The 27,988-nt window shown below is 40.9% G+C and overlaps 1 protein-coding gene across 4 annotated transcripts in view; it reads right to left on the reverse strand.

Annotated features, from left to right (window-relative positions):
- Positions 1-315: 315 nt before the first annotated feature.
- The window catches only part of NDRG1 (N-myc downstream regulated 1), a 69,528-nt gene continuing 41,855 nt past the window's right edge, over positions 316-27,988 (reverse strand). For 3 of the 4 annotated variants that reach the window (XM_065586216.1, XM_065586217.1, XM_005310511.4), the window contains exons 4-16: positions 22,860-22,965; positions 20,444-20,564; positions 16,440-16,502; positions 15,040-15,100; positions 14,508-14,594; positions 11,770-11,826; positions 10,316-10,419; positions 9,784-9,840; positions 8,507-8,558; positions 7,540-7,587; positions 5,008-5,044; positions 3,476-3,527; positions 316-2,176 (exon numbers count right to left, since the gene is read on the reverse strand). In XM_065586216.1, the coding sequence (XP_065442288.1) occupies positions 2,164-2,176; positions 3,476-3,527; positions 5,008-5,044; positions 7,540-7,587; positions 8,507-8,558; positions 9,784-9,840; positions 10,316-10,419; positions 11,770-11,826; positions 14,508-14,594; positions 15,040-15,100; positions 16,440-16,502; positions 20,444-20,564; positions 22,860-22,965 (858 nt within the window). In that variant the 3' untranslated portion in view covers positions 316-2,163. Of the gene's footprint in view, positions 2,177-3,475; positions 3,528-5,007; positions 5,045-7,521; positions 7,588-8,506; positions 8,559-9,783; positions 9,841-10,315; positions 10,420-11,769; positions 11,827-14,507; positions 14,595-15,039; positions 15,101-16,439; positions 16,503-20,443; positions 20,565-22,859; positions 22,966-27,988 lie in introns of all 4 variants that reach the window. The other variant, XM_065586218.1, reaches the window with a different exon arrangement.

Consider the following 27,988-nt stretch of genomic DNA (forward strand, 5'->3'; position numbering starts at 1 on the left):
CGAACCCTGTGCCCCACCCAGAGCCCCTTCCCACACACTGAACTCCTCATTTCTGGACCCACCACAGAGCCCGCACCCCCAGCTGGAGCCCTCATCCCCTCCCGCACCCCAACCTGCAATTTCATGAGCATTCATGGTCCGCCATACAATTTCCATACACGGATGTGGCCCTCGGGCCACAAAGTTTGCCCACCCCGGGCTAGATAGCAGGCAGGGTAAGCTTAGCCTGAGAGTTAAGGCATGTGGAAAGGATAAAGTGCAATCATCTTGAAAGATTTCTCTGCTCAGGATACAGGATTAAGACACAAGACATTGCAAAGTTACAAATTTATTTGTTTTGAAATAAATACAAATAGTTCGTTAAGAAAACTTTTGATAGACTTTACACAATAGTTCATTCTCTTTAATATCTGTTCTTCCTACCAACCACCATGGAAACTCTGCACAAGAGTAAGTTAGTCAATGTGGAGTAACCTAACATTAAGTTGTGTTCTTCTGAACACAGAGAACTACCCAAAAAATTTAGGTATTAACACTTGCTATTTAATTACTCAGAATCTGATTTTTCATAGCTACATAAGAATTGTGATGTAGCAAATATATATCAAAGCAAGTGAAAGACTGTCCCAGTATGTATGGAAGAAAAGCTGAAGAACACTATGAAAACTGTGGGTGCCATGCCCACTTACTTACTTCCAAAAGAAGAGAACCTGGGAGATATCAGTAGGTTACACTGAGATGCAGAATCATGCATTGCTAAATTTACAGTCACTAAATATTATGTTTATCAATTACAAAATTGCCCCTCCCACCGCTGTGGAATACACTTCTCAGCACCAGCAAATTCAAAATCAGAGGTTTTAGGAGCTAGTAATTAGTGACAGTTGAGTGTACAGTATTTAATTACAAGCCATCCCTCAGTTTTTCATCTTTCCTCAACAATTAACAGCTGCATCTGGCTTTGTTTACAGAACTGAGATTTACAATTGGGCTGGATGCACAAAACACCTCAAACTCCAAAGATTAAAAGCCACCGAATGTGAAAGTAAAACTGCTTCCACTGAGCAGTCATCATTGTCATGTACAGCTACTTAAGTGTCAACTACGTCACCAAGCTTTGCTGTGTTGTGAGCTCTTTGGTTTAAGATCCTGCCAAAGAGAAAATATTAACCTGCTTATAAAAAGTTAAACCTGGTCTTCACTTTGTTAAGCAGGTCTTAGGAATGGGGGAGGGATGGGGGGGACTAAATCTCAAAAAACCCATCAAATACAAAAAAGTTGCCTATTTTAGTAACGTTACTGTACTTAGGTAAAACAGGCTCAAATACTAATTCGAAGGCCTATAAATGCACAAGTTTAATTTCAAATAGGAAAAAATTAAACTATATACAGTTTGAGTTTAACTCCAGCTTCAACATGAGGCTGTACCATGTTTTGTTGTTTTTAAAGTTACCCATAAAGCACTGCTTTCCCTCCCCCCCACCCCCCCAAATTTTTTTTTAAATATGTGCCACAAACTGGGTCACTTTATTTAGCCAAAGAAATAAGAGATAAGAAGTGGGCATATCCTAGTTTCAAAACTTTGTTTGAACAGGATGTTAGGTAAGTCTGGTTTGATTTTGAAATGTTCACAGCCATATTAACTTTTGGCAAGCAGCCCTTAAATTTTGGCATCAGTTGGAGGGCACAATAGCAGCAACCATCCGTATTAAGTAATAAAAATAGAGCAATTGAGATGTTTGCTTTCTTTGGTCCCTTTTAAACTCTGGTGAACAGAGTTCATCTTACAGGAAAGCTTGAGATTAATACCAGCTATGTGTTATGATACACAGTGGGCAACCATTAAAAAGGTTTACAGTTTCAAACTACATCCAGGTTTTTGTGTTTTTTTTTTTTTTTTTTTAAGGTATTTAACAGGAAACTTCCATGGATTTGGGGGTAGGTTGTTCAGCATTGCTTGCAGAGTTAGGAGTGAGCTCAACGCGTGTGTCTGTGTGAGCGCGGTTCCTGGACCCATCACCAGTATGGGATCTGTTCCTGTCACCCTCACCGGTATGGGACCTGCTTCTTGTTCCTTCCCCAGTGTGAGATCTGCTCCTTTGTCCCTCCAAAGATGTGACACTGGAACCAGATGCTGTACGGGACCTCATAAGCCTGGTCATACTAGCTGAAGGCACTGAAAGAAGAGTCCTGTATTAGTGGATTTGTTTAGAACAATTCAGTGTGCTTGAAAACAAGCCCTTGTCTTGAATGCCCAAGCTGACAGACTAAGGCCCTGATCCTGAACACTTTTGCACATGCTTATTTTACACATGTAAGTAGTCCCACTGTTCATGATGCATGAAGTTAAACAGTGCTTTGGTACTACAGTACATGTGGGAAATTGGGTATAAACTGAACAAACAGGACTAACTTCTTAGATGTGCAAACTGAGGGGCAGTCGTTTTTAAAAAAACATGCCTCCGTGTTTAAAAGCAGACTAGTAATTTTACTCCAACAACTGACCTTGATTCTTCAGTTCCAATTTACACACTCCAAGTCAACTGTGTCTGCTGGTTATTACAATGTAAGAGAATGTGTAAAGTAATTTTAGATTCATACTACAGGTATTCTGCATGCCATAGCAGAGCCAATGCTGTATACTCAAACATTTAAGGGAGGGTTAAGTTTTCCCCTCAATTTTTAAAATTCAATTTAAATATCCATTCATTATGTGAATACAGGGGATAGGCACAGAAACCAAATACCAAAATGTCTGCTTTGCAACCAAGTTGTGCATGTATTTTTACAATTCGCACACATTTCTAATTGGGTGCACAGACAGCCAGTGTCCTATCTACCTGGCCTTTATACAGCCAAGTCAGATGTTTACAAGTTTGTGCACAGCTGCTAGTGTGCCAAGATGACCCATAGTTGCATGATCAGTTTGAGTCAGACTCTGAAAATACTGGTTCAAATTGTGCAAGAGATTAATTTCTTCAATCCATGAGGCAAAAACAGAAAAAGGGAATAAAAGGCAGTAAAGAGATTCGATTTAGTTCAGTTCATCTCTGATGATTTGATATAGCAGTACGAGACTATTTCGTTCTGTGTCTTCTAGTTGGAAAGGAGCACTTTAAAGGGCATCTTTACAAGCCATGCATCCAAACAACCTCTGAGTTGGCACCATGGCAATTTATTACCACTGAAGTACATACAATAGTCACAGTCAAGTCATACTGAGATAGCAGGGACAAGACAGGAGAACTGCAGTATCTCAGATATCACTACATATAATATCTGTGGGCAACAATATCACTGATTGGACTAAGTTCTCATGCTACTCTGCTCTGGTCCACAAGCCCTTCCTTCCCTCACAGACAGCAGAAATTTTGTGGTGTAATCTAGATTTTCACAGACAACAACAGGTTACTCTATTAGTCCACTTAACTACAACTTAACTATAGCTAGTAATTTTCTTTTAATAAATACTTACTATATCCCATTCCCTGAACAAAATATTTGAAAGCTTCTGCAAGTTTTGCAGGCTGTAAAAAGAAATGGAAACATATTGAATACAGTAATAGTCAAGTGAGAGACCGTAGTATATACTGTCTTATTGTCTGCCTGGGTTCTACTCAATAGTATTACACATGTAAAGAATGAGTACACAACTGAGAAAATTCCCCAGTTCCGATTTTGTTCTCTCCTCCTCTGCCCTGCTTCCCCCCCCCACCCCGTTATATACCTATTGTACATTAATATTAGCATGCAGCATATTAGTTCAGTCAATTCTCCAACGGACCTCAGCCTGAACCAGACCCAAGTTTTGCTAATGCAGTTACTGAAGCAGAAGGTTCAAAGGACCAGTTTGTCTCACAAAGCACATAGGACAGTTTATTTATAGCAGTTTCTAGACCAATTCCAACTAGCTGAAGTTTTAAGTGTGTTCTGCATTGACAAGCTTTTCCCGCCATAAAATGAGTGAGACTATACAAGCATCATTTAATAGCCTGCTACTACTCTTGAACTGCTGCACTGACACAAGAATGTTTTCCTCTGCTGCCAGGCAAAGCCGTGACTCAAGTAACAAACCGAGGTGACAATATTTGTAATTGAACTTATGCAAGATTGTAGCTTGCAGTGCAGGCAACTTTTTTTTTTTACACCCCAAATCTAGAGAATAATGGCTCTTTTTGGTCTAAATTTACATGCATCAATTTGAGGGGCAGAATAAGCTCTACACTGGTATTCAAGCTTCTTACTTAAAGTTTTGCCATTCTAAACAACTTAAAAAAAAAAAAACAAGGATGGAGCGTCTTTCTTGCACCCCTCCCTGTCACGAATCACACTATACAATGCTAGCGCAGTCCTCTTTTCAATTGTAGCTGTTTACAAATTCCAGTTTCTTCAGAGTAACAAAAATTCAGGCCTACATTTCAGAATGCCTCCATTTGGCTCAGACTATAAAAATGTATACCCTACAAGCTAATGTAGAGGTCAGCTTCTTTAGTAAATCACCACTAAATAGTATAGTTAAAATTGTAGTGTACATAGCCTGTTGTATTGGGAGCCTTGGAATTTATGTCTAAACATGTTTCAAAAACACTTCATTCTCCTAAACCAGATTAGTGCATGCAAGAACAGACTAGTTATTTCCTGCCTCCCACCATGAACTATAAATAGCACAAATAACTAAATGTTTGACTTAATAATCATCCAGAAGAAGTAATCCATGTTAGTTTAGTAGGCATTCCTAATGCATTCTACATTCCCAATCAAAACCTTTACACAGTTAAGGCTTAATTAGTGGAAATATATATCCCATCCTAACCTTAATTTTGTGCTTGGTTGGTCTTTAGAGAAGTGAGATCAGGTGACTGAATGCCATCATTACTCATGAATGGCCACCAATCACTTAACACTTGGGAACAATGAATACCCTTCAAAATGGAGCCCATTTGTCACATTTTGCAAAACAGACTAGTGTAAGTAGTATTAGCAAGTTTTCAGTCAGTCAAATCATACCTGGGAAACTTGAGGGAGACCACCACAGTCCTGCCATCTACAAGAAAGTAAACAAAAAAATAGGTCAGCATAATGCCAGACCAGGAGTTCCTTTCTGAATTCAGAGATTGTACCAAGAAATATATTCAAGGTTTGTTTATCTGGCACTTCAAAGCACTTTAGAAACACATTTATTCTCATCACAGATAGGAAAGCTTCAGTAGAAGGCAACATGTAAGGCTTTTTATAAAGTGAACACCAGTTTCTTAATGTATTACCCTAGAAATCTGGATATCCAGCTCTTTTTACTGGATTTCAGTGGTATGCCTTGGCGATGAACAGGGAGATGGCACATTGGTGAAGAAAGAAAGTACCTAAGATCCTTACAGGTGAGGGTATTAAAATCCAGCAGCAATGGCTGAGATGGTGGAGGACTCTAACAGAAGGTAGATTTGTTAAAGGAAGCCAGATCTGTGAAGGTAGTCTGATTGCCTTCACATTTTTGTACCACTTCAGTTTTCCTGCTTGTCCACCCCTCAACCAACAAGAACAGGGCTATTCCAGTGAAAACTATGAACAGAAACAGTCAAATTGTGAATTACAGAAAGCCTGCAGTCCTATCTGGGATTAGCCAAAACAAATCCTGCTAAATTCAGGGCTTTGGAGCGGAGCCCAGAACTGGAGCGTGGAGCAACAGGTTTTTACCTGGAGCTGGAGCACAGCTCCAAAACCCTGCTAATGGCCTAGAAATAGAACTGTAACATAATTCAGAACCTCAGCCTCAGAAAGAGTGGTCATGTAAGGAGGTCTCCAGCTGAACAATGGCAGAGATGAAAATTTATGATTGCAGTGAAGGGGGCAGAAGAGGATTTGGATGGCTAAAATTCTCTATTAATGTTAGACAACAAAAAACATCGAGAGTCTATTGCTTAGACCGGGGCAGGCAACCTCTGGCACACGTGCCGAAGGCGGCACGCAAGCTGATTTTCAGTGGCACTCTCACTGCCCAGGTTCCTGGCCACCAGTCTGGGGGGACTCTGCATTTTAATTTACTTTTAAATGAAGCTTCTTAAACATTTTTAAAAGCTTATTTACTTTATATAACTATACTATTGTTGTATGTATTACAGACTTCTAGAAAGAGCCCTTCTAAAAACGTTAAAATTATTACTGGCACACGAAACCTTAAATTAGAGTGAATAAATGAAGACTCGGCACACCACTTCTGAAAGGCTGCCGACCCCTGGCTTAGACATTAGCACTGACTAACTGCCTTCTTTAATTATATCCTAGTAGGGAATATGGCAAGAACTCCAGATCCTGAGCAGACACTTTTTTCCTATAACTTTTATTTAACAATGGTTAAGTACTGCAAACTACAGATGCACCCACTCCATGACTATCAAATAAAGGGAAATATTAAAATACATTTCTGATTCTGAGCTAACAGAAAAGGCAGCCAGGTAGGACAGTGCATGTAAATCAGAACATTATGTATTTATTCTACAGAGTAATTACAGCTTGTTTTGTTACTGCAGGAAGAGGTAGTGAGAGTATGGGTACGCATAAACAGGGAACTCACATGACGCTAGCACAAGTATAAATGCTGGTTGCAGGTGGGTTTGTACTTGGTATAGCGCAGTAATGCCTCCACTGCCACCATGGCTATGCTGCTGATCTGGGCTGTAGCCCGTGTCTACCAAACTCAGTAAAATTGATTTAAGTCTGTTTCTTTATACATGTAAAATATTAAAATGGTTTTCATTTTACTTCCGATATAGCCTAGGTCTTGACACAAGACAATTAAGATAAAGTTGTTCACTTGCGATTAATAGATTCTACAAAATGTCCGGCTACTAAAATCCAGAAGGAAAGACAGACATTTGTGACTATTCCTTTGGAGGCAAAAATATCCTAGTAGCAGAAGCCTGACTAGTTCACTCTACAGCAGCATTTTACACGGACAATACAGTTTTACTTCATTAAATGACCTCCTAATCCTGTTAAGTTCCAGTTTTTAAAAATAGGATAGTTTCTAAATATACAGCCAGTATCATCCGCCTCTGAATGTTTAGCTCAGGGTTTCAACCCCTGAGGTTCTGTATGTTCATGAATAGGGAATCTACAGGTTAAAGCCACTTTTGTCCGCAAGTTTAAAGTACTGTGTACATATGTTGTGTATAACGAAAATGGTCTCATCTTCTGTTTGTTTTTTGGTTTTTTTAAAATTAAATTAGAGTGAGCCCACAGCTATTTCCCCTCCCTGCTAAGTCTGAAGCACGCAAGCAGAGTTTTCTCCTCAAATATTGTTTCTGCAACTACTGACCTATTTTCTATCCTCCATTCCAGTAATGATTTCATTCACTAGTGCTGACTGCTCTGTGCTCAAGAAAACACTTTCCCAAGTTTACTTAAAACTAATCTTAAACAAATGCTCAGTATGTACAGTCACGCACCACACTGGGCTAACTTGTGCTCTCTCACTTGTTTAAGACCAATGAGGTTGCATCATTGTAACACAAATATGTAATTTACAGTTCTTATTCCTATTACCTTTAGGAGTGTGGTCTTTGTTGGGTCCAGTTTAGAGTTGCACTCTACCTATATGGAAAAATAGCACTGTTAGCATCTTATTCTCATCTTCAAGACCATTATTCTGAACTAATCAGTTCTTCACGGTTCTCTCATCCAACTACTTTTTCCTTAACTTAATTGTATTAATACCTGGTTCTCCGAAAGGGTTGGTATATCCTAAAAATTGCATATTTTAGATTTTTTCCCCCCTGAAGCTTTTCTAAAATATTATTCAAATTTTGCTCTAATAGTCTATTCCCACATGTACAAGCAAGTCCATTAGCAAGGAAGTAGGAGAGTTTTGTGCTTCACACACTGTAGTGGCAACAAACCCTGTCATGTGACTGGGGATCATGTGGTAGAATCCCAGATGGTAAGCAGCCATATGGCCAAAGAATGGACATACCCATTAAGGCACAATGTTTTAAGTCATTGAGCCATTGAGTCTAGTATATCAGCCAAAGCAACACACTGCTTCCAGAGAAACGAGGGCAAAACTCCATTTAACAGCAGAGAACACCCTACAATACTGGCTACAGATTCTCCTCTAAAGGAAAAACATTTGTAGTTGACATTTTTCTCAACCAGCTCCTTATATGCCTAAAGTACTGCTAAAAGAAGAACAGGAGTACTTGTGGCACCTTAGAGACTAACAAATTTATTAGAGCATAAGCTTTCGTGGACTACAGCCCACTGGATGTGGCAACTGTCCTAGAACAGTAGCCATTACATAACGGTATCTAGACAGAGGCATAGACATCTAAGAACAGTGACAGCTCTGTCTTGAAAGGTGTGAAAGGGAAGTGTTAACTGGCCTGGGTCAATAGCAGGAGACTTTCCTATATGGGGTATGATTTCTGCAATGCCAGCATGACTTCCTTTGTCTTAATCAGTATGCAAACTGGGAAAAGAATGCTCTTTATTATGAAAGTCTGACTATACATACCACAGCATCAACAGCAGGAGAACTGTCACCAACCACCAACAGTGAAGGGCATCTGCAAAGAAGGGGGGGGGGGGGGGGGGAGAAGAGTGGAATGAGTTTGGTTACAGAATTTTATTTACATGTTACATTTCATGAAACTTGTTTTTTCTACTAGCTAACGTGCAAATTTGTCTTCTTATTCCTTCCCCACCCCCAGTAAATAAAAGCTTTGTAAAAGCACTCATGCTTCTATTTGTCATATATTATTCATACTTTTATGTTCAAATTGCAAGGTGATGGACATAATTTGGAGCCTTACCCCACATAAGGGAACAATTACATCCACTTTCTAAGTAAAGCAGTTTAAACACCTTAAACTCAGGTTTGCAAATCCATCATGGGTAAGAGTACAAGCACCATCAGGCATCACCATCTTCTCCACATTTAATCCCCATTTGAAGAGCTACCCATCACCGGCATGCTTCCCCTGTGACAAATTTAACTAGAGACTCTTGGGGGGTGGGGGGGAATGGATTAGAGTGACAACACACAGAGATTTAAATGCTTGCAATTGCTCCTCCCTTCGGGCTAATTAAGTTTATAAACAAAACACTATACTCTGATCTCTTCGCTATTAAAGTTTGAGGGTCACTTTACACCCAACTTGTGAGACTACAACTTTAGGAGGCACAACAAACTCTTCCTAAGGAAGTCCAGGATGTGCAGCAAGTTTTTAAACCCCAAATCCAAATTTTGAGACCCCTTTGTACCCATAAGCAGCAGCATGCATCTGCAATACTGAGCTTTAAAAAAAGTCTACTGGAAGCTTTTATTTCAATTACAAACCTGGAACGTGTATATGCAAAACACCCACCAATCATACCACTGCTTTAAGGCCTTTAACACAGTGATACTCAAGAAGTGCTCTTTAATGGGTCTCCTTGTGGCATATTATATTAAAACACTTATTAACCAACATTAATCAATCAGGATGCTTTTATTAGGTTATTAACCAGTTGTAATTGGGACAATACTTGGTCAGTCATCTTATACAAATATATTTCCTATCATACTGTTTAAATATTAATATACTAGTATTATAGTAAATGAAACAATGAGTTCACACTCATGTGGTTCTTTTGGGTAATGCTGATTGCTAATTTGGCTCCTGAACCACTGAGGTCTGAGTATCACTGCTCTAATGACTGTCCCCATAACAGTGTCCATGCCATTAATAGTTACTCAAATCTAGCACAGATTTTATATTTTTCCAATTCATATGAACCAGTAATACTTACTGTAGAGTAACAACATTTGCTCCAGGAATAGGACGCTCAATCTCAAGATCTCTTCGACTGAAGATTGAGAGACAAAAAGCTTATTGATACATTGGGATTCAGGTATTCATGTGAATTTCTACACATTTCACAACATTAAAATATACAAGTTACTTAAAGAAAAGTGTGTGTGTGTGTGTGTGTGTGTGTGTGTGTGTGTGTGTGTGTGTGTGTATACACACACACAGATATGATAAATGAGAGAGAGAGAGAGAGAGAGAGAGAGAGAAAAAGTGATCTATATCTATACACACAAACACACACAGCTGAGTTTTCTTTGGGTTTTAGTTTAGTCAGCCCCTGAAGTTAAAAAAAAAAAAAGGACACACTATAGGCAGTGTCTCAAGATGACCCTTTGACAGAATTCCAATACAATTTTGCTTGACCTTTCGTTAGAGAGCATCTCTGCTGCATAAATGATATTTGTTGATCCCTTGAGTGATTGCTTAACATGTTTCACTGTAAAGACTAATTGGAGAACAAAGTATATTACCTGTTGTACGAGTTGACAAAGAGATGAAGATTGATTTGATTCATATCGTTGATAATATGTTGGCGATAAGTATGGATCAGATCATGGTTGTTATGAATCTCTTCCTAGATTAAAAAGTGTAATTTAATATTAAGATACTACTATGATAAATGGCATTGTAGCATTGCTTAATTACAAATAAAGACTTATTAAAACAAGCAAGCCCCTTTAAGAAACTTTTCAGGTATTAAGTGTTCTCAAACCATTAGTACCAATATTTTTTTTTCAGGGTTGAAGTAATGCAAGTTGTCTGAAAGTCAGTTCCAGACTTAAATACGTTGTACAGTTTTATTAATTTAAGGCACTTAATCTCATAACATTGCATGGTTTGCAGTTTGCTCGTGCAGTGTTGATGATCAACCTGAAATCCACATCCTTTCTAACAAACCAAAGGATGCAAAGAAAAGTCATTGAAGAGATGTATAGTATCAAGGAAATACAGTTGAAACTGCTGAGAGACTGCAGGATTAAAGAGCCAGATTTTTAAAAACAAGTCAAGTTAAAAAAAATACTTAGTAATTATGTTCAGACCAAAACAGATGTTCAAAGCGTGACAAAAATTAGTGAACATCTACAAAACTGAGCTCAATTTTGCAAGACAAGAGCAAGTAGCAGAGCTTCAAGGTTGTTAAAATGGTTGTCTTTGAAAGTTAGTACTTTAGAGTCTACCTCTACACAAGCCTTAGAAAATAGAGTATTTGACATTAAGGTAGACACACACACAAAAAAAGCTTAGTTTATACCAGTAACTTGTTTTCCAGATTTATGACTTATTATGGTGCCAAAATACAGCAGGAGAGCTCTTATCAGGAGCTAAAACAATAAGCCGTATTGTACTATCAACGTTTAGAGCAGAAATTGCCACTGAAATCAGTGAGGAGTTCTGCTTAGAACTTTATTTAAACAATCAATTTAACAAGCAATTAAATCTCTCCACTATGGCTATATGCAGCCTTTCATATACTGCATATCAAACTTCAGTGATAGGGCAAGTTGCACCTGGAAACTTTTGAATTTAAAATGTTGTGAACAGTTTGTGGTTGAGACAGAAGTTACAGCTTGTTTTTTAGTTTTGGTATTTTAAAATGGTACAAAGGTACATGTTTTCCAGTGTTTGAGGGATGATACATTAGCATTACAGAGCGTGGGGCCGTGCATGCACCTGTATTCCCAGCTACCTGGGAGGCTGAGGCTGGCAGATCATTTGAGCTCACAGGTTCTTGGCTGCAGTGTGCTATGCCAATCGGGTGTCTGGTGCCACTGACAGCCTGGCCAGCGGGTAGTTAAAGGAATGGCTAGAACACGAACGACATGTTGTGATTGGCACTCTTTCTGAAAGGACTGATTGATCAAGGGGACATTAGCATTCCCCACAATATGAGAGCTAAACAAGTGGGAGCCTCAAAGTAGCTTACCTTCCCAAAAAGATGTGAAATGACCATATCTGGAAGGGCATGAGCCCATCCTGAGATCTAAACAATGAGAAAAAGAGTTAAACAAGAGACATTGAACAGCATAATCAAAAAGGAGGATTGGTCAGCTAGAAATCTCTGCTCTCCCATGATTGGTCAGATATTTACACTAGTTATGTCAGAAGGCACTACAAGTGCAAGTAGCACAAATCACACTTGAAAAGTGCCCACAGGATAGAACTCTTGGACTATCCTTGCAGTTTACCTAGTGTAAGCTCATAAGCGTCAACATAATGAATGCACAGTAGATGGGGAAAGAATGCCCCATACTCATGCAATCATTTCTTAGAACTTTGGACTAGCTGACATGATATGGGCAGTTTGTGAACAAAATTCTACCCTTAGGACAAAACCTGCATCTGGATAACGTTCCTAAATTGGTACACAAGACACATGCAGTAGTAGTTCCCAGAACAAATGCAAATAAATTTTGAAAGGAGAAAGGGGCAAAATCCAATGGTACCACCTGCTAGGCTCAGTGATTCCAAATGAGTGTTGAGAGAAGCATTGGGATTGGGACACTGAAGAATTTAAAATGAACCAAGGCTATTGGGTGAGGTGATCACCTATTTTGCAGGCCAGTTAGCCCATCTTTATAAGTAGCTTTCCAGTCCCTCCCAGGTCAAGTAGTGTTTGTTAATCCAGTAAAGTACAAGAAAAAACACCCTCTTCTGTTGTTAAACCAAGGAGGTAAATAGCTCTCAATCTGAGAAAGATTGTCCTACACCCCCATCTCTGGAACCAGAGCACATTGTGTCATGGCATTACAAAGTGTGCATTGATTTGCTCAATTTGGGACTTGGCAGACAAGTTGTTTAGCCTAGAAATCAGAGTTTTTGTAGCTTCCAATGGATAAATGTAGGAAGTTCTATATGCAGAGATTTAGAGCCCGCCACCCGTTTTCTGGGGGGGGGGCAAGTGTGCCCACACACTAATATAAACATGTTACTGGACAAGATGCATGTTTTTGGACATGTTTGTATTATCTTGTACAGACATACATTTGTGTACCATATGCAAGCCTAAAAATGGTAACATGAAACCTATTACTCCCCACTCATTTAAATGTTAGGCCTTGAAGCTTATGATCGTTAGTATTCCTTAGTCTTCAGATTAAAATGTGGTCAGAAGATGCATGAAGATTTTACTGTGCAGGAAAATGCACAAAGGTGTCACTTCTAAAACAGTAGTGACATTCTTGACAATCCTTTGTCATGATCCTCCTTGCTATTTTAGTTATTTAATGCATTTGTCCGATTCCCTTAACATTTTTGAAACATGTACTTCCCCCCGCCCCCCAATTTTCAATGCCCTAGCTCACATTATGGATTGCTGGTTGGCAGGCAAAGCTAAGGGTTACTTATCTGTAAGTGAAGGGTTCTTTGAGATGTGTGGTCCCTATCTGTATTCCACTAAGGGTTTACACATGAATACCATGCATCTGGAGCCGGAGAATTTGAAAGTATAGTGTCCATTGGTTCATGCATGCGCCCTTGCTTTACCTCCTGATTTCAACTGAGATAATAAAGAGCAGAGCGGACTGACTGGGCCTCCAGTTCCTTCTCCACAGCAAATGAACAGATTCACAGCAGAGGGGAAGAAAGGTGGGAAGTGGAACCGCACATCTTGAAGTACCTCCAGTTATAGGTAAGTAACATCATTTGAGTGATGGTCCCTATTGTATTCCACAGAGGGTGATTAACAAGCAGTACCTAAGTTGGAAGAGGGTGCAAGGAAGAGGATGGAACAGTTGACCAGAGGACAGTCACGCCAAACGAGGCATCTGTCAGAGTCTTGTGCAAAGGCGTAATGAAGGTATGTGCTACCCTACATGTCTGGAAGCAACACATTGCACAGGGCGGCCGTAGTCAACGCTTGCACTCTTGTGGAATGGGCTCTCAACCCAAGGGGTGGAGGCAATCCCAGTAACCAATAGCAAAGTGTAACGCATCCTAAAATCCATTTAGAAATCCTGCGTGGAGACTGCCTGTCTCTTAATCCTTTCAGCTATAGTGACAAACAGACTAGGAGATTTCCTGATTGGTCTCTTCCTCTGCACGTTTGTAAAAGGCCAAGGTCCTGTGGACATTGAGGGAGTGAAGGCGCCGCTCCTCTGCGGAAGTTATATAAAGAAACAGCTAAGTATGGGTTGGTTGAGATGAAAACAAAGAAACAACCTCTGGTAGAAACTTGGCTTGCAGGTTCAGGGAGACTGCCCACTTGGCTTGAATGGTCTGCAGTCCTTCTGTTTGGGTCAGTACTTGCCTATCCCTCATTGGCCACATATCAGCCTGCACGTACATCACTACCTTTCTTGCTTCGCCTTCGCTGTCTTCAGCTGTGGCTCCAGAGAGTCTAGCCACCTATGCTAGCAACGGGTTGGGGGAGATCCTGGGTTGCTCTTAAATTCAGAAAGCGATCTTGGGCATAAAAAAGTTGGAGACCACTGAGCTAAAGTTTACCAACCCTACAGGAAGTACTCTAGTTAAAACTGAAGAATGGAACCAAAAGCAATTATCCTTCAATATTGCAGCCACAATTTTAATAGGGAATATACACTGAAAAAAGCTTAGCTAAAATCTGATGTGACATTTTAAGAGCCCATTGTTCAAGCGCAAACCTTCACATGCAATCTCAAGATAGACATTTATTGTTTATTTAAAACAAAAAAATTTTTAAACCTTAGTCGCTGCCCAGTCCATCCATCCTTCAGCACAAGGGTTTATATTGATGAGAACTAGTCCTTCCACCATTTCTGGATTGTTCAGCTGCAATTTAAGAGATCATGTGAACATGCAAGTAGCCAGATACATGTTGTAAACAGATTAACAATACAGAGTTTAAATTAGAGGGATAATCATTTTGGGGCAGGGCATTGGGAAGTCTAATTTTATCATGTGAAAGTTATGCAATAAGCTTGTGTCTTTACTCAAAGTAATTTGGCTGGACAACTTTGATAATATTTAACTTCTTCTCCATCTTAAATTTAAAAAGAGAATTTCCATTAAGAAACAACCATCCACAAGTTAACTGGGTAGAGCCTTGGGCTTAACAGATTTGATCTTCTGAATTTACCATCCTGCAGATCAGGTTATTCCACTTTAAAAACTTGACTGCTTAAATAAGTGGGTATGGCAGGGTAGGAAATGTGCATAGGCTACAGGTATCATGTAGATGAGAGTCAACGTTTTAAGAAAGCTCCATGAAACTTACAGCAAACCTAGTTAAGATGTAGGCACCTGCTCCAGTTCCCATTCCAATAACACTTTTCAGCCTACATAGAGCAGTTACGTGCAATAAAACAAAAAGAGAAAGTGTCAGTAAAAGTGCACTAAAACAAACGAGTTCCATCCAACCAATTTCTCTTTTAGGGCACAACTACTACATGCCAGTTCATGTTTATTATAGAGCAGGTCAGCAGTTGGTGTAAGTGGGCACAACTGCATTGACTTCAATGGGGCTTCAAAAATTTACACCATTAACAGCTCTGCTCTTAGCAGTTAGCAAAGTAACTCTGCTCTCTTGATTTCAGCTAAATAGTTATATTCATGGGACAACTGTCCATCTGCTTTCCAGTACTGTTCTTTAGAGAAATATACTGGGTGAACTATAGTATTCTGATTCTGGCAGTCATGACTACTGGACAATGTCACCCCAATTTTTTTTTCCTTCAGTAGTGAAAGAACAAGGCTGCTATGCCAGTTATCGGGCAATACATAAAATTACCAGAATACACTAAATTGAAGCGAGTCTTAGGAATAACTTGAACCGCATATACCTGTTAGGCATGAATAGTACCAATTTCAGTTCAGTGCAAATTAAAGCATTTACTGCAATGGGGTCTTTGAAAACCAGTAGAAGGGGAAAAAAATCAGCACAAGACAAACACCTTCACAAAAACAAATCATACAATATTTTAATAAAAAGCTGACATGAGACTGGTGTATTCTAATCAGTGACATTAATAAGTGGAAACATATACCAAACAGGCTTATTGTTTAACTTTTATCTGACTCCACCTTAGAATGTCTTGCTCTCAGAGGAAAGGTGCTAGGAGAATTTTCAGTGATTCAGAGTCTTACACTAATAGAGACATTTGATCACATTACATTTTCAAGACAACTTTATCACCATTGGGGCAGGGAAAGAGCAAGACAAAAGGAGTTCTGTCCAAGTTCTTGCAGTAAGTAGTCTGCACCATGAACAATTTAAATTAAACTAAATGAGAAAAGTCTACCCATGGACAAATTTGAAATGGTTTAAAAAATTTTAAACTAGCAATAACTGAACAAGACTTCTCAAAACAAGGAGAAGTAATAAAATTAAGTACTTTTAGAAAAAAAGGACAAGTGCAATATAGGGAATAAGGTGGAAATTAAAATGAAGAATAGCAGTGAATCAATCTTTCTATAAAAGGATTTTTTTTTAAATAAAGAGTTGGACAAAAATTGAGAAGCAGCGTATATGAACATTTGCATTTAGAAGCTGGACACATTCTCCCAAAAGTTAGGTGAACTTTCTTATCTATTCAGTACACCACATGTTGAAGGAACTGTCAGAAGACTATAAAGACCAAAATGAAGGCTGAATGATTAGTAAACAACTCTACTCACCCAAATTGTTTTAGGATCCCAGGGAGCATTTCTGCCAGCTGATCCATGGAGGGATACATGTATCTACAGGAAAAAGGTATTGGTAAAATTTGGTAATTATACATGCCAGGAAGGTTTCATCCACTGGAGCAGACAGACATTGAAGAAAAAAGACGTAGGTGTTACATCTATAACACTTTGCACTTCTGGCTCAATTCAGGCAAGGATCTGTGAGTGCTTTTAGAAACAATTAAGCCTCAGCACTGGTACAATGATGAAGTCATCATTTTGCAAATGGTGTAAGGAGAGCCGGGGGGGGGGGGGGGCGGGCAAGGAAAGTTACATTTCATGAAAAAAAATTAAATTTTGATATGTTTTTGTTCAGATATGGAACCAAAGCCATCATGAGTTTTTGTAAAACAGCCTGGTGGTTGGGGCACTCACTTGGGACATGGGAGACCCAGGTTCACATCCCTGCTCTGCCTGATTTGGAGCGGAGACACAATCCAGGCAAGTGCCCTAACCACCAGGCTACAGCAGCAGTCTCTCCATCTCTCCAGTTGGAGCCATTCCACTGTGTGCAAATTAAATGTTCACTGTGCCAGAGAAACTGACTGTATAGCCCGCGGATTAAGGCACTTCACCTGGGTTGCAGGAATTAAGCAGAGCCAGGACTTAAACCTGGACCTCCCACATCCCAGGTGAGTGCCAGACTACTGGCTACTGTAGAGTTTCTCCTCCCCCCACCCAGATCCTGACTGATCTTGTTGAAACAGAAGTGTTTCGTGAACCTAGACCGCATTTTATAGAAAAAAGTTTAATAAAAAAATAATGTTGACCACCAACTATAAAGGTAAGTGACTTGCCTAATGCCACTAGTTTTGTAGCAGGAGCAATTAAATGCAGAGCTCTTGACTCAGTTTTGTTCTTTGGTCATTAGATGCTTCCTTAGTAAGGAGACTGTTTACTGCCTAAATTCAATGACCGAACAAACTCCCCCTTTAGAGCATGTTTCAGCAAAAAAAAGTTGTGTGTAATTTTTTCCCACATGATTTATTGCCTACTAGCTAACAAGCCTAAGAAAGCATCAGAAAACCAAACAAAATGTGCCCTAAATCCCACCATGCAGTGAATATGCTGGAGAAGTTTAAGGGTCAAATTCACTGTAGATTTAAATTGGTGCAGCTCTATTAAAGTCAGAACTATGCCAGCTTGCCCCCGGGGTTTAAAATAAGCCCACTTGCCTTAAGCGTACTTCATTATTAGTATTAACCTACGGCAAGTCTAACAGTCAGTGTGTCTATTGTGACAATAAGAGAATCAGCTAATGGCTAGCTGGGCAAAATTTTGGGAATTAACTCATTACTAACTGGTCAGAATTTTAATACCCTGAAGTCCTGGCCCCTACTAGGGCAATAATACAGGACTTTTATAGAAGGCGTCCAAGTGGATTTTGTTTTGGAATCCAAGAATTATCCCACCAAAGTAGATGCTACTGGGGTAAGCAAAATGAAGCCCTTGCTGTTGACTAGTGTTGAATAACTGATGAGCCTCTCTTAAAAACCACTCGGCAGAAAACCACAGCTATCTCCTGTGACGTGCCTACTTTCACTCATTATCAATTTCCTTGAGGTGAAGCTATGTTGGGTCATGAAAGAGAGAGGAAAGGTATTTGGCTTCCTACTCCCCCTTGAACCACAAACCCCCAATTAATGCTGGCACTTAACAGTGGGATAGAACTACATTTAAATGTTTTGAATAAAGGAGGCTCTCTTCTCTCTGTGATGCCAATTGGGGCAAGGGGGAATGCCATCATCCCTGCCCCCAGCCAGTTTTTGCACTTGCTCAAAGTTCCATAGGCCATGACCTGACCACTTTTAAGAAGAACCCTGCTTAAATCAATACAGTTGCTGCTGGAGCATTACTCTGGCCGCATGGTTGCATCATCACTGATATTTGACCCGCCATCCCTCTGTACAGACAGGAGAGGCAGCCAGGCCAAATTTCAGTGGGTGGCATTGCAAACTGGCTCATGGGGTTGCAATGCCACCCCCAGATAAAGGGGAAGCTGGGCCAAATGCTGTTGCGACCTGGCATACAAAGTGTTCCTCTACAACAGCATACAGGGGAGTCCACAGAGAACTCAACTCCTGGTGGCACTGGCTCACGCACTGAGAGTAAAAAAAGGGGAGACTTCCCGGTCGACAGAGACAGGGGTCTCTGCAGGAAGATTGGGGAGGAGGGATGAGCAAGGACTAGAATAGGGTCCCTGACAGGGAGGCAGGGGCTAGAATTTGCCACCCCACTCCACCAACAAGAAATATCTGAATTGACACCACACTGCTATCTCTATCCATTTTGGGCTAGAAAAAGTGTTAGGTTAAACAAACCCCCCCCCCCACACACACACACACAGTTTTCCAACTATTTCTATCAACGTGGTTTAAGAACCTATGTACAGAAGACAAACTGGCACAGGGGAAGAATCTAATCCAGTGGCCCCGCCAGAGACTGAAGTGGCATTCCTGACAGGCCACTCAAAACGACAGCAAGCACCAAAGAGAAGATATTCCACAACATGTACAAATTGCATGAGTTTCTTAACTAGCGAAAGCAACAACACTGTTGACTGTGGTGCATGTAGTATTTTCAGCAATGTCAGCTAGGGGTGTGATTTTTTGTGGGACCGCATTTCTATACTGGCAAAAGCCCCAGTGTAGATATAGTTGTCCTATAGTTGCTTTCTGCCAGTATACCTGATTTTGCTCAAACTGGTATGAGCTATCTAGCTTAGAGGCTTCATAGACAAAGGCCTAGTCTAATTCCTAGGTTGTGTTTTTTGTTTTTGTTTTTTTAATTAAGTCTGTTATAGGAGATGTTGGGCAGCGTCAGCGGTTAGGTTGCTTAGAAGCACAAAATCTACAAGTTTGAGTAGATGAGAGACAAAGCTCTTGCACCAAGAAGTACACTGAATTCACACAAGGTCAGCTTATCAGCTGTTGTAAAATCTGTGTAGCTCCACTGATGTAAGTGAAGCTATGCCAATTTAAGCCATCTGAGAATCTGGCTCACAATCTTTTCCAACGAGACTTCTCATTGCCATACCTGCTTAAAAGTAAGCGATCTAGCCCAACTCACATAACAGGGGTAAAAGTAAGCTAATTAATTAGTACTACTATACCTAGCTCTTACACGGTACAACTCTTACTTCCTTTGCCCGTTGGCAATTCCTTCTATATCATGTTGAGTATTATCCAAAATACATCTTAACTTAGGGCAATCCAGTCTTATTTGGCTAAAACATCAGACACACTTTGGCCAAGATAATCCTTTTACACGTTGGAAGACTTTACTAGTACAAAAAAATTCACACTGAACAGGACAAAAGATTTTCAGCAGGGTTACAAAACAATGCTCAGGAGCTAACAGCTTAAGATGTATAAGGCATCCTATTAAGGAACTATTTTTGTTAATATAGTCAGCAAATTGGATTTTCCAAGTAGCACTAGCATTTTAGTTTATCAGTTCTGTTTTACTGCTTTTTATAAAAGTAATTTATAAATTACACTGTCTAAAGATACCACAAAAATTGAGATAAATACCTATATTGTTTTTATTCTGATTTCATTGTATGTTTGTACTTTGGATAGATATAGCTATGAGGGAACAAGATACAGATCCACCCCAATAGTAGGAATAAAAGAGCTGGAAGACATTCTTTAGAGAGTAAATTAGTTGATTCATAATTTAAACTGACCAAAGCACAGATTGCTTTGAGAACCACTCTGGGACCAGAGTCTCATTTAAGAAATAACATATTGAAGTGTGAATTTGCAGACCCAGATTCTGATCTCTATCACACCACTGATTTAAGTGGAGATTCTCTACCGATACCAGTTCAGAACATACAGAAGTTTCCACAAAAGTTCTTTCTAAATTAAAACTGCAGATCAAGAATATTCTTTTCTGACCAGTTAACAAGCCAACCCTGCAAGCATCCAGATCTTTCCCCAGCTCCAACTCACCCAGCTGGGAAAGATGCTGCTCCATCTTGTTGCCCCGGTGCATCCACATGACAGACTGCGAAGTGCTGTGTTATTTCCTGCATATCTTCAAAGTTGAAGAGGGGGTTGAAGCAAGTTTTGTCTTCAAGAAACAGAGGGGGAAAGAACAGAATAGTCATTAAGATGAAAGACTGAATGGCTTATACAGTTTTAATCCAGCTATCACAAGAAACTGCAATTTGAGAGTTTGTCTGAGTATTTTAGTCTGAGTTTCTTTAAGTTTCTCTGCAGATTTAATTTTTCAGTAATTTGCAGTATGGTTCAACCGGTTCAACTGTTACATTCTTGAAGAATTGGCAACTCTTTATTGTTAGAAAGGGGATTAACAAAATCCTGCTCCAAAGATAACTTGCTTTATTACTTTAACACCATTTAACACCTTGAGGCAGAAAACTGAACTGTTTCTCAAGAAATTTTCTCATGTAAGTGGTTAAATTCTGGCACTCCTGGTCAAAATTTGTGGCAGACCAAAAGTTTCAAGGAAATTCCTGACATGAAAGTTAAACTAGAAGTCAGGTGGGGTAGAAGTGTTTATCCCAGGATTTGGCTTTTAAAACAACTTCCATTTAGTCATCTTTCTTAGGGTTATAATAAAAGGGGAGAGGGGGGAAAAGGCAAATCCAAAGTAGAATCCAAAGTCAATCATCTTTTTTTGCAGTATTCTCTTGTCCTTATGTCCAAGGACTGCAAGTTACACCAAGCTAGTCTGAGATTTCCTATGGTAGCTACAAGCAGAATACATTAAGATGAAAATTTTTACAGGAATGCTATCAAACAGATTAGGCCTAAAATTTAGGGTTCTTTAGAAATATGAACTTCTCACATTAAAGTTTCAGCAGATGCCTGTTTAAGGCTTATTCATTTCCTCCTGAACTTAAAACCTAATGCCAGCTGTATTGCACTAGGGTGAGACCCAGATAGAAATAACCTATTTATACTGTTCAAAATGAAAAGAAATCCAGAAGTTAGGCAATGCACCACAAATGGGTAAATTAATTTTTTTAAACCCTTCCCTTGTTAAAATGCAAGGTAAGTAACAGCAAAGTTAGCATAAAAATGTTTAAATATCAACTCCTTTAACATCACATGTAACTTAAGAATTGAATAGTTTTAGTATAAAATGTGATGAGCAATAAAACTTTACATAGCATAAAGACAGGTTTTTCTTCCTTCCTAGATAGAAGTCTTACAATCTCAACAATTGTTAAGGCCCAGAGGCCACCTGTCCCTAATCCATGGAGAATACGAAATGAAATATAGGGATGCTTCTATCAAACCACCATGAAGAAATGAGTTACAATAGGCTTACTGATGGAAAGGTAAACTCTTTGGAGCAGGGACCATTGCTTTCTGTGTTTACAGGCAGCACAATGGACCCCTAATCCTAAATGTGGTAGTGTCCAATAGTAAACTTTAATAACTGAGTAAAGAAGTGTCGAGTCTTGTGGAGTGACAGTGGCCAAAACATATTTGGTATTAGATTTTGACTTTTTTGTCAAACTGGCATTTTATTGGATTGCATCTATACAAGATTAAACCATGCAGCACTGAAGAGAAACGTCACACTTTGCGCTGACACCATTTCATCATCCACCGATTTATTCTAGTTTGAATCTATACAAAGTTCTAGACGTAGCTAAATACATAAAAACCCTCGGCAGTATTAGGACAATTATTCAAAAAGGAATCTTCCACAAGCTTCTTTCCACCCTTGTGTCATTTTGTGACACATACCCTTTTCCCACTCCAAAATCCCTATCAAGCACACGTTGCTGCATGGTGCTTGGAAGGTCCCCAAATATAGGCTATTTTTGACCCAGAGGTCCTTCGCCTTTCATCTAGAAAGATTTTATTTATAGGTACAAGGATTTATACAGAGGGAAAAATCCACTTAGAACTCAAGCCACTTTGTCCCTTAAATCAGGGTATTAAGAAAGTCATGTCTATGAGAGGAAAGAGTGGCTCCACACAAGCCAACAATTAGTCTTTTGATGCCCTTTATCTTAGTAGAAAGCCTGTCAAAGGGCACCACCTTCTACTCATATTTGCCTGCATTCAGCCTCAAGTCCCTCCTCCTGACTGCCAGCTAGCCCATTTCTATCAGGAACAAAGTCTGGGCCCCTTGTTCATCTGTACCTCCATGGTGGTTTGTTGCATATAATGGCTCACAGCAAAGTCTGGGATGCAGCGAAGGCCAATCTGGATTAACCTGCACTGTGCAACAATTTACTGGCAAGCTCCCACACCAGGATCCTAATTTTACCCCTGAAAATTATGTGCTGCAAGGATCATGGCAAGTTGTAAGTTAAAGAACCACAGAGTGATCAGCTGTTACAGCTGGCCATCACTGTGCTGTTGTATGAAAGATCACACTTACGATTCAATCCAATATCATGGTATGTTAGGATGGCAGGCCTGTTTCCTTTGGGAGTCCCATACATAGTAACATGGACAGAGCCATGCAGAGTCTCAATATCTTGCTCCTGCAAATAAGGAACAATTGATTACTTATTTTAATGCTCCACTCAGTAAATACTACTAGATCTTTTGCATCATGCACATCCAGCATAATTTGAACATCATTCAAAGTGAAAGGAAAAACCTTAAGGAACTCATCACAGCAATATTTAGACTCTTGAGACAGACACCAAGTTCATGGTCATTTTTATTTTATGGGATAGATGTCAAGAGCACTGGATGGGTGTCTATAGATGTGTTTTAAAAATCAGACTAAATAAGACAGGGGGGGGTTCATACACTTTGTTGCTTCTTTAGGCCAAGCTTATTGCACACACAAAGGGTTCCTTGTATCCCTCTATTCTCCACCACAAACTCCATGTGCCATCCTCCCATTCCCCTTTATTTTAGGGACCCAATGCAACCCTCCTTCATGCCAAGGCTAGGATGACCCCCCATACCAGAATTGATCACCCCCCCATCCATGCCAGAGGATCTGTGGGTCTCCCACCATGGTCCCCATTCTACCCACACCGGGGTTCTATGTGCATCTCCAATCTCACATGCCTGCCACTCTTCCTGCCCCATTCTTTGGTCTTTCAGGATGTCAACATTTCTCAAATGTATTGAGGAAATGGGCAGACCTAAAGTGAAGGGTTCTGTTATCCCGGAATGCATTAATGGACGCCATCAACTGGTTATTTGATCTACAGACACTTAAATGGGCAGCTGAAGCTGCTAGCTCTGCTAACCAGATGCTAGAGGGTAAATGTGTCGTGTCCCCCCCGACACCCAATTTCTTCCTTTCAGTTTTCCAATTATCACCAAAAAACATTCTGCCCTCTAATGTCTTGAACACTCCCTGAAGTTCTGGGATCGACTGGATATGGTGTTCAAAAGTTAGTGTTACATTATCCAAAGAGAGAAAGGCTTTGAAGTGATTACAAGGCCTTGCAACCTTGGCCAATAAATAACCACCGTTAACAGCATGTACAGAAATCAGAATGAGTCACATGCAGTGCTGTTGTAGCCATGTTGATCAAGATATTAGAGAGATAAGTAAGATAGCATTTGTCAAGAATTCCCACACTGTGGTGCTTGTGATGACTACAACATAGCCCTTTGCCATAGTAAAGGTTATTACTTTAAAGTAAAGTGCCCTGTTAACTTCATTGATTTTTACTGTAAGCATCCACACACAAAAATGTCACACTCAGATATCAGGATGACTGCATCATCTCTATACATCTGTGGTCAGTACTAGATAAAGCCACTTCATGAGTATTATAACCAGTGGTAGCCCAAATCTTAACTCCATTAGAGGAAGAGACACTAAAAAACAAATACAAATAAGTAGTACAAATTAAAAAAAAAAAAACCAGCCACCCCTTGCTATGCCTGCAAGTGTTAAATGACAAACCCTTATACTGCACTAGTTTGAAGTTTAGAACATCTTACAGCAACTCTGTGGAAGGCCATTGTTAGGGGGCTGTTTCTCATTAAGCAGATATCAGTAGCTTACTCCTGGGGGAATTCTGCCCCACTGCACAATGCAGACTTTTGAAGAAATTTAACGTCATGTGGGAAGAATTTCCTTTTCCCCACAGTAATAGGCTGCAGTGCTGCTGGCTGCCACTAGTGGCCACTGGATCCAACAGAGCCCAGATCTCACACACACAAGACACTGCTTAGGGGAGGGAGCTAGAGGGTTCCTGGCAGCTGCAGTTCCCAGCATGCCCTGAGGGAAAGAAATGGTAGTGCAAAGAAAACTCTGTGCAAGCCTGGGACCAACTATCAGGCTGTATCTCCCTCTGGGCTCTGGTGTGTGGAGGGGGCAGGTGTCTGGGCTCTGGGGGAGAAGGGAACACGAGTACCTGGGCTAGGAGGGCCCTGCGACTGAGTTTGGGTGTATTGGCTTATGGGGCAGGGGAGGAGGAGAGTTGTGGGTGTCTGACCCCCCAGCTGGCCTCTAGGGGAGGAGGGGGCAGAGAAACAGGAACTGGGTTTTCATAGGGGTTTCTTTAACACTATTTCTGGGGGAATTTTGTGTATCTGTATTGTTACAGACATACTTGCTGACTGGCATTTTGAAATAAATTACCAAAATAAATGAAACTAGTGTGATTATGTAATGTTATTCTGACAAATAAAATTTGCAGAATTTTAAAATATTGCATGCAGAATTTATTTTGTTGCAGAATGTCCTCAGGAGCAGTAGCTGTAGGAGTTGTGGTTCAATCTTGTACTGTAGTCTAGTATCTGCATGATTTAAAAAAATTAATAGTTTGAAGTTTTCACACCCCCACACCCCCACCCACCCATTAGTACTAAATTCTCAACTAAGTCTCCTTATGTTTTTAAGTACCAAAAGAGGTGGTGGAAAATACAGGAGTTTGTGAAATATTTTATTCACATGTTAGTAGTCTACATTATGGTCAATGTAATGCTTATCTAGTGATATGGACTTACACTACCTAGTCATGAGAAATACATCAATGTTTTCAGTCCCATAGCATACTCCTCCACCCTAGGCGTAGTTAATATTAATAGAATATTAAAAGCAGGCCCCAGCCCCCCCGTCCCGCTGGGGAACGAACAGGGCTGGGCTGCCGATGCCTCCGCCCTGGGGCCGCTGCGGGATAGCACCACCTGGGGAGCAGCCCAGACGCGACTGGCATGGGGCTGGGCGCACCGTGTGTGCTACTGGGTCCCCGCAGCAGGCCCCAGCTCGGGGGTTCGGGGGCGCCAGAGCTGCAGCCGCCGAGCGCCATGGCCGCTTCCTCCCCCGCGGCAGTGGGAGCTGCAGCAGCGGCTGCTCCCGAGTCCCGCTGCCGGGGGGGGGGGGGGGGAAGAACAGCCGCCACCTGGCCCTGCGGGCAGCCCCCCTCCTCTCCCTACCACCCAACTGGGTCCTGCCTGCTCGGGGCCAGGCCGGACTCTTACTCACCCCGGCCCCGCGCTCCCTCTAAGTCTCCCGGGCCTCCCTCCAGCGCTTGGAGGGAGGAGGAATGGTGAGCCTGGGAAAGAGGCGGGGATTCGGGGAGGGAGCCAATCGGGGGAGGAGGGGGTGGAGTCGGGGCGGGGGGGGGGGGTGCGAGCACTTCTGGGCTCCAGGCTCCGGCGCATTTCCTTGTTTGTCCCGCGTCCTGACCGCACGTCGGTCGGGACGCGGGACAAACAAGGAAATATCGGGACAGTTCCGATAAAATCGGGACATCTGTGGTCACCCTAGGAACAAAGGACACCGGGCTAGGCAACAAAGGATCTGTTGGACTCTTGAGTCACACCCCCCCCCCCCTCCTTCTCTTGGTCAGTTTGGGACTATGATGAGATAATGCTCACCTGACTGAAGCGGTGGTGGGGGAGAGGAAAAGCCAAGAGGGAAGAAACATTATAAAAGGGAGAGATGTTTGCCATACGCTCTCTCTCTCTCTTTTCCACCTCGGTCTACAGACATCACCAAGCAACTGAAGCGCTGATCAAAGGGGAGAGCCTGGCTGAAGGGCGACCAGCCAGTTTGTGGTGAGAAGCAGCTAAGTTTGTAAGGGCACTGAAAGTGTTAAGATGAGCTTAGAATACGTTTTGCTTTTATTTCATTTGACCAAATCTGACTTATGTTTTGACTTATAATCACTTAAAAAATCTTCTGTAGTTAATTTGTTTGTTTATTCAGTGCGCTTGGTTGAAGTGTGTCATACACTCCCCTTGGGATAACAAGCCTGGTACATATCAATTTCTTTGTTAAATTGACAAACATATATAAGCTTGCAGTGTCCAGTTAAGCCTGCTGGACACTGCAAGACAGATGTTCCTAGGGTTGTGTCTGGGACCAGAGATATTGGCTAATGGCATTTGGTTGTACAATCCAAGCAGCAGCTAGCCAAAAGTGCTCACTCACATAGCTGGGAGCAGCTTAAATGCTAGAGGCTGTGTGTGAACAGCCTGGGAGTGGGGGCTCTCACAGCAGAGCAGGGTAAGGCTGGCTCCCAGAATCAAGGATTAAAGTGGCCTAGCAGATCAATGGTCCAGATAACACCAGGGGAATGTCATACCAATATTTAGATAAGTTAAATACAGTCAAGTTGGTAGGGCCTGATAAGTACCTTAGGATGAATTTTTAAAGAACCAGCTGAAGCAATCTCAGCACCATTAGCAATTATCTGCAAGAACTCATGAGGGTAAGTGAGGTTCCCACAGAGATGGAGAAGGGCAAACATAAAAACATTTAAAAAAAGGGAACAAAGAGGATCTGGGAAATTAAAGACCAGTCAGCCTAACTTTGATACTCAACGATGCTGGAACAAGTAAAGCAATCAGCTAGAGGGATATTAGGGTTAAGGAACAGCCAACTAATCATGCCAAACCAACCTAATTTGATTCTTTGACAGGGTTACTGGCTTAGAGGATGGGGCAAAGCAGCAGACATTTTGATTTTAGTAAGGCTTTTGACAGTCCCACATAACATTCTCATGTGTGAAGTAAGGTCTAGATGAAATTATGAGGTAGATGTACAACTGGTTGTGAGACTGTACTCAACAGCAGCTACCAATGGCTCACTGTCAAACAGAGGACATATCCACTGGTATCCCACAGGGGTCAGTCCTAGGTCTGGTACTATTCAATAATGACTTGAATAATGGAATGGAGAGTATGATTAGAAAATTTGCCAACCAAGCTAGAAGGGGTTGCAAGCCTTTTTCAGGATGGATTAGAATTCAAAATGATCTAGACCAATTTGTCAAGACGGTATTTGGTCCTGCCATGCGGGCAGGGGACTGGACTCGATGACCTCTTGAGGTCCCTTCCAGTCCTAGAATCTATGAAAAAAATCAACAGGATACAATTCATTAAAGATAAGTGCAAAGTGCTTCACTTAGAAAGGGGGGGAGAAATCAAATGCACAACTACAAAATGGGGATAACTGGCTAGGCAGTAGTACTGTTGAAAAGGACCTGGGGGCTATAACGGATCACAAATTGATTATGAGTCAGCAATGTGATGCAGTTATGGAAGAGGGCTAGTATTCTGAGATCTACTAACAGAAGTGGT

This window comes from Chrysemys picta, chromosome 2 (genome assembly GCF_011386835.1).
Source record: "Chrysemys picta bellii isolate R12L10 chromosome 2, ASM1138683v2, whole genome shotgun sequence".
Classification (NCBI taxonomy): domain Eukaryota; kingdom Metazoa; phylum Chordata; order Testudines; family Emydidae; genus Chrysemys; species Chrysemys picta.